The sequence below is a fragment of the Montipora foliosa genome, chromosome 7 (assembly GCF_036669935.1).
Source record: "Montipora foliosa isolate CH-2021 chromosome 7, ASM3666993v2, whole genome shotgun sequence".
Lineage (NCBI taxonomy): Eukaryota > Metazoa > Cnidaria > Anthozoa > Scleractinia > Acroporidae > Montipora > Montipora foliosa.
The window spans coordinates 12,574,327-12,581,743 of NC_090875.1; the positions used below are offsets into that span (position 1 = coordinate 12,574,327).

At 39.4% G+C, this 7,417-nt stretch overlaps 1 protein-coding gene across 1 annotated transcript; it reads left to right on the plus strand.

The window, feature by feature from the left end:
• The first annotated feature begins 1,202 nt into the window (after positions 1-1,202).
• LOC138009922 (beta-1 adrenergic receptor-like) lies at positions 1,203-2,213 on the plus strand. The gene has a single exon (XM_068856907.1). The coding sequence runs from the start codon at positions 1,203-1,205 to the stop codon at positions 2,211-2,213; it is 1,011 nt and encodes a 336-aa protein (XP_068713008.1).
• Positions 2,214-7,417: the final 5,204 nt, after the last annotated feature.

The following is a 7,417-nucleotide window of genomic DNA, read 5'->3' on the forward strand; positions in this document are numbered from 1 at the left end:
CAGTTTACTACGGAATAGTTAAGTGAAAAAAATAGAAAATTGCCGTCAATAAGTTGATGGTCTCGACAAAGTCTGCGAAACACTAGAGCAAAAATGTCTCGCTGACTTCACTGCTTAGTTCGTTCATCGCTAATGTTGCCATGTAATTTAGCGTGGAATGCTTTTGGACGCGCTCGGGATTGGTCGGCAGTCTCATTTTGTTGCCATTGTTTGTGCAAGTGATTGGCAGGTATTTCACTAGGTATTTCAAACGCGATGCAATTGTGCAAATTTTCATTTGTAAGAGACTCGCTTACAACCAATAACGGTCTAATTTTAAGAGCCCGCATTGGGATTCTCTTGTAAGAAAAATAATTTATGCCGTCAAGTAAGTAAATTGTTAAAAAACAATAGGCTTAAGCAAAAGAGAAGGTTTTCCGTGTTTCCATAGCCTCATTTAAACACGAGGGGGAGTTGGGAGAATTCAGACAATTATGTAAACCCGAAACGGAGTCGAGGTTTGCATAACTGTGACAGTCCCGAATTCTCCCAACTTCTCCAAGTCTTTAGATGAGGCTATGGAAACACGGGAAAAAGTCCTCCATTGCTTTTATAAAATATTCCTCAAAGATAGTTCAACAAATGAAAGAAAATGGTGGTTTTTTTACTTCTTGATTGAAACAGATTTTCTTGACACAAGTTCATATTTGGTACCAACCAATCAAAACGCGCGTCTGATAATACATAGACCAATTCGGCTAACTCAATGTTAAACACAATTCAAATCTTTTGGGAATAAAACGTTTTGTTCCAAGTATTTCCATATCATTTAAATGTGAATACTTCATCGTCGTGCAAATTCAACACACAAAGAATCTTAACCCCGAGAGATTTGAATTGGGTACAACGTTGAGTTAGCCGAATTGGTCTATTACCAATCGAAATTCGTGTGATGTTACAGCCGTGTTCCATACTCTCATCTAAACATAGCTATTGACCAATGAGAGTGCGCGTAATTTAATAAAAAGTAATACTTAGACAAATTACGCCTGTATTGGAAATACTTAGACCAATCACGGGTTACATAATCCAAGGAAATTATGACTTTCTCCAAATAAAGAGAGGTACATTAAGCCTCTTAAAGAGAAGTTCAAAATTTAGGCAAACAACCTGCAGGTGATTCTTCCTGGGAGTTTGATAAAAGTTCTGACAAAAAAATGATGATGGCGACTGATCTGCAATCTAGAAGCGTATATTTGGTTGTCGTAGAAGTAAGCTCGTTAATTGTCTTGAACCTTCTGTCCCTTATGGGAAACACCTTGGTTTGCATCTCCGTATACAGAAACACACGATTGCGTACAACAACGAATCTTTATATCACCGCGCTGGCAATAAGTGATTTACTGTCGGCCGTGTTTGTAATGCCGTTGACGATTGGCGTCCTCATAAGCGGCCGCTGGATTTTTGGCGAAGTTGGCTGTAGCTTTCATTCCCTCCTTTCTTTGTTTGGCATGTACGTCTCACCAGTAACAATGGGGCTAACAGCGCTCAATCGTTATGTGCGAATGTGCAGGCCAGAGCATGAATATCACAAGTTCTTTTCTAGGAAAAAGTCATTGACACTTTTAGCGTCTGTTTGGGTTTTTGTTGCCTGTTATAATGTCCTCCCCGTCATAGCTGGTGTTCAAAAAACTACTTTTGTCCCTGGATATGCCTGTTGTTCCGTTGGTCATCTCAGCGAAACTGGAACACTGATACACTATGGCATCGTCATCTCATTGTTCCTTTTAACACCTTTAACAATCACCGTTTATAGCTACGTAAAAGTTGCGAAAAAGATGCAACAGCACAAAATCGAAACGTCGTCCTTGAGACAAACCTCACCAATCATTATTAGTGCCCGAGAGATAAGAATTAGTAAATCTCTATTCGTAGTTGTTTTCGCTTTCATGATCTGTTGGATTCCTTCTTGGATCATTGCCCTTGTAATGCGCCTACACTTGGTTGCAAAGATACCACGAAACGTACTGCTGCTAAGTTCGTTTTTGCTTTACATATCCAATACAATCAATCCATTTCTTTACGCTGGTATGAACCCTAGTTTCAGACGAGAATTCCGGAAGATTATTTGTAAGGAAAGCAGGAATGTTGGGGATTGCGTAAATAAAATAACACCTCAGCCAGATACGAATGACATTATTCAAGAAGACAAAGGTCATTTCTCGATTGATTAATTCAAACCTCCAAGGAATTAATCATGATAAAAAAAGGCAGTAATTTATGATTGAGGTCTCTGTGCAGTTTTATGTTCAGATGCCTTATTTCGACGATTTTAGGTCGCTTTTTAGGTCGCTTTTTATTTTACGGCACCACGTAGGTGCTTACGATGGCCTCTGCACGTACTGAGCATTTAGATCAATTATGATAAGGTTTGCATCCACGTTGTACTCTGACGGATTACCGAATGAAAAAGGGAAAAAAAGGTCAAGTCCCTTTTATCCATGAAAGGACGACAGAACTGAACAACAGGAATTTTAGTCACTTGTAAATATCACCGGGCGGACATATTATTTTTACGGTCATTAACTTTAGTCAACTAGTGCTCTCTTAACATCAGATGTACAATGATATAGTTTGTCTTGAACTTGTGCTTTGAGCAGCTGGTCATGAGGTGTAATCTATTTGGTTTCGCAGTGGGCAATTTGATGAGTTTTAATTTAAGCCTTTGAAATGTTTAGTTTCTTTCCATTCTATAATTATATATTAGACAAGAAGTATGAGAATGTGCCAAACTAAACGGCTGTCATGTCATACATTATACCTATCACTCTTAAGACAGAACTGAACAACAAAAATTCTAGTCGCTTGAAAATATCACCAGGCGGACACATTAACGGTGATTAACTTTAGTCAAATAGTGCTTTCTTAACATCAGATGTATAATGATATAGTTTGTCTTGAGCGTGTGCTTTGAGCAGCTGGCGATGAAATGTGGGCGATTTGATGAGTTTTAATTTAAGCCTTTGAAATGTTTAGTTTCTTTCCATTCTATAATTCTATATTAGACAAGAAGTATGATAATGTGTCAAACTTAACGGCTGTCGTGTCATGCATTAATTATCCCTGTCATTACTAAATGGATCAGTATTGTAGGACCTGTGTCATACTGAAGTTTGGATAAATTAAATAGTCTCTTTATTAATCGTTCCTCGTTGTAAATATAAAACTGCTAAATATTCCATCCTTCCCTGTAACAAGGCGCAGTACCTTTCCGTTTCCTCTTCTTCCGTTTCGTTCATCAAGATCTACTAGATCTATTCCCATTGCTTCCCATTTCCTTATTCACTGGGAGATTTTCTCTCAAACTTTGCCACATGTCCTCTCCCTTACAGCGTTGACATGTGTGGTCTCTCGTAATCCTCCTTCTCTGACTGATTTTTTGTCAGTTCCTATTTTTCAGCTTCAGCATCTTGAAATGGGCATGCATGGAGTCCCCAAACGATCCTATCGGGCGTAAGGACCTCGTCCTCCTGTCGCTTAATTTCCACGTAATCCAGAGGCCCATTGTCAATACCTTCCAAGTCTTCATTGGAAAGGTGTAACCATTCAAGGGTTTTGTAAAATAATGATAATAATAATAATAATAATAATAATAATAATAATAATAATAATAATAAAAATAATAATAATAACATTTATTTGTACAGCGCACATCTATGCGTTTTCACATGCGCTAATACCACCAACAACAAAATTGATAATACAGTAAAACCCCAGTAACTCGAACTCGGATAACTCGAATTTCCGCGCTAACTCGAACTAAATTGCATTTCCCTTGATCAAAATTTACCCAGATAACTCAAATTCTGGTTCCTGTAACTCACTTTCCGAGAAATCGAAACGAACTTTCTCAGGACTGTAAAGTGTATCGTTCTTTATTCTCCGTAAAGTACAATCTTGCGGTCTTCAAATAACAATCTTTACATTCACTTTACTTTCGCTACATTTATTCGCACATTCTCAAAACTTGAGACGATCACAACTATTTCCTACATGTTCCAATAATACATCATGACAATATTGCGGATCTGGAGGAAGATGAATACCGGCGATCTTCCCAGACTGAGCTGAAAAAGAATCGGAAAAACGATCTTGCGTGTCATGATTTCTGTTCTGATAATGATTCTCTCTGTCTGAGGCTGCAATTTTCCTCTGTAGAGGTCTTCCTCGGTGATTTCTTGCCATACTGATGACCAATCAGGTTTAAAATCTTTGGGAAAAGGCTTCGTGCAACGACATATGTAAACCTCTCTCGGATGTGAGAGAGAGTCTTTCTGGGTCGTCGTCAAATAAAGTTTGGCCTTGGCAGGGCCTCTCATTTTTTCCAACGACTTTTCAAGAATTTGACAAGCAGATGCCCACGCAACTTCTTCTGCCCATGCAGTTCATGAGATATTCGGTGGGACTCTTCCTTGTTTGCTTATCGACAATCCGATAGATGATATGTTCACCGCGGGTAAAAAAGAATTTTTTTCTTTTTTTAATTGGTCGTTTTGTTAAACTTTAATTTTTTTGTTTAGATGCCATGACAGTTGACATCATCATTTAAATCGCTGCCCAAATGTCTTTGTGAACGTGACTTCAGTAAGGGTCAAAAAAGCAACAGAACGTACATACGTGTTCTAAATGTAACGCATTGAATTAGTTTGCGCATGAAGTTAAAAAAAGCATCGTGAAAATGAATGATTCTCTGTGAAAAAAGGAACCGGAACATAGAGATGAAATGTGTCGAAGTCTAGACTTTTGACGCATTGTCGATGGTACACATGCAGTTTACTACGGAATAGTTAAGTGAAAAAAATGGGAAATTGCTGTCAATAAGTTGATGGTCTCGACAAAGTCTGCGAAACACTAGAGCAAAAATGTCTCGCTGACTTCACTGCTTAGTTCGTTCATCGCTAATGTTGCCATGTAATTTAGCGTGGAATGCTTTTGAACGCGCTCGGGATTGCTCGGTAGTCTTGTTTATGCAAGTGATTGGCCAGTAGTTCACTGGGTATTTCAAACGCGAAGCAATTGCGCAAATTTTCATTCGTAAGAGACTTGCTTACAACCAATAACGGTCATATTTCAAGAGCCCGCATAGGGAATCTCTTGTCAGAAAAATAATTTATGCCGTCAAGAAAGTAAATTTCCAACAGACGATAGGCTCAAGCAATAAAGAAGGTTTTCCGTGTTTTCATAGCGTTATCTAAACACGAGGGGGAGTTGGGAGAATTTGAGACAGTTGTGAAAACCCGAGACGCAGTCGAGGGTTTGCGTAACTGTCTCGAATTCTCCCAACTTCTTCGTAAGTACAATCTTGCAGTCTTCATATATTAATCTTTACATTTGCTTTACTTTCGCTTGCACGTTCTCAAAACTTGAGCGCATGATATGGTCACGTGATACTGGTCACTTTGTCATATATGGAGGAGGGGGTGGTGGGGGGGTGGACGTTCCCATACACCTTTTTCCAAAATGGCTGCCATTTAGACATTCTTTTGTTGTTATTTAAATTAGACCCTTCTTTTGAATTTTAGGCTTAAAAACGAGGTATCAAGGGCTAATTTTAATAAAAACAAAAAAATATTTAAATTGCGACCATTTTGGAAAAAGGTGTATGGTTGCACGGTCGTACTTTGACGAAAACCAAATTTTCTCGCATAGATGAGTTACCATATTTTCTTACCAATGGTGCTCCGTTATTAATAATGAAAAATATTGAGAGATTAATGTTTAACTCATTATTTAACTACTAGAAAATCTAATGCAGGTAATAATAGCAAAACATGACCTGTTCCTTCTTGAACAGCTTATGCGACTTTCATTTCCCTCTGTTTGCGGGGTAATGAGTTTCACAACTTGGACGCTGCAGCAAGGAAAGCTCTGTCACCAAGCCGAGTAGCCACAGTCTTGATATTCGGAGGTTGCAGTAATAACCGTTGTTCAATCCAATACTATACTCGGATTTAGACTTCATATGTACTTGGGGCCGAGTCCACGAGTTCACGATGAATTGCTTTGAATGCAAGTAAAATTATCCTGAATTTGGTTTGGAACTTGATGGGAAGCTAGCCTTGTTCAAATAAACATTGGGTAATATGGTAGACCATACAATAGACCATAGACTGACTATACAGTAGAGAAGAACACATCTGTCTCCTATATGTATCCATAGTCAGTATTGTTACATGGTGGCAGCCAGTCGAACCCACTATCAAACAGAGTTTCAGTGCCCTAGTAGTGCATAATGGATCCACCGTAAACTTCACCCTCGAACACTGCAACTTCGCCTTCAGCAACAGTGAACCCTCTGATAAAAGGTATATTGCCCCCTGGTCATCTACAGATAAATGGCAACATAGGGGACAACTGGAAGTCCTACAAACAGATCTGGGAGAATTACAGCATCATCACAAATCTAAAGAGTTAAGCACAGGAATATCAGGTAGCCTTATTCTTGCATTGTATCGGGCCAGAAGCGCTAAAGATTTACAATGGTCTATCGTTCGGAAATGACGATGAGCGGAAACGGCTTTACAAAATTTTTGAGAAATTCGACGAATTCACAATTGGCGAAGTCAACAAAACGTATGAGCGCTACATATTCAATAATAGATCCCAAGAACCAAATGAGTCGATCGACGCGTACGTGGCCACCCTTAGATCGCTAGCGAAAACATGCGGGTTTTGTGACTGTCTCTCAGAGAGCCTGTTGAGAGATCGCATCCTTCTTGGCATCAGCAATAACAATCTACGAAAGCGTTTATTACAAGAAAGAAGTCTGAATCTAAAGAAATGCATGGACTTGTGCCGCAGCGCAGAATGTTTCAATTTAAATCCATATCTGGAGGTACCGGTAATGTAGCTGATAATGCTTATGTAAATTATGTCTCTTCCAAGCCGCGCGGCGACCGGAAACCCACATCAAAGCAAAAAAATGATCGGAATGCCACGCACGATAAGCCCAAAACCGGGAAAAACAAAGCTCGAAAATGCAAGTTCTGCGGAGAACAGCAGCCAATGAAGAAAGAGTTATGCCCAGCCTGGCAGCAAAAATGCCGAAAGTGCGGCGGCAGAAACCACTTTGCAAAAATGTGCCGTAAAGATAGCCAGCGTAATGTACATGGGATCGGAGACTACGAACTTGACCCTGAGGGCAGCGCTGATGAAAGCTATGACAGCAACTACGATTTCCTCTCCGGCATTGACGTACTAGAATTTGACAACACCATTAATGCCATTGACAATAAGACACCCTAAAAACGATTTGTGTGTACAGAAATGCTTATCAACAAAGACAAGGTCGTTTTCCAAGTCGACTGTGGCGCGTCAGTAAACATCGTCAACGAAAAGTACACAAAAGGAAAGGATTTACAACCTACTACTAAAGCCT

What these genes read in the sequence shown, in the direction of transcription:
- LOC138009922 (XM_068856907.1), top strand. Translation starts at nt 1,203, where the DNA reads ATGGCGACTGATCTGCAATCTAGAAGCGTATATTTGGTTGTCGTAGAA.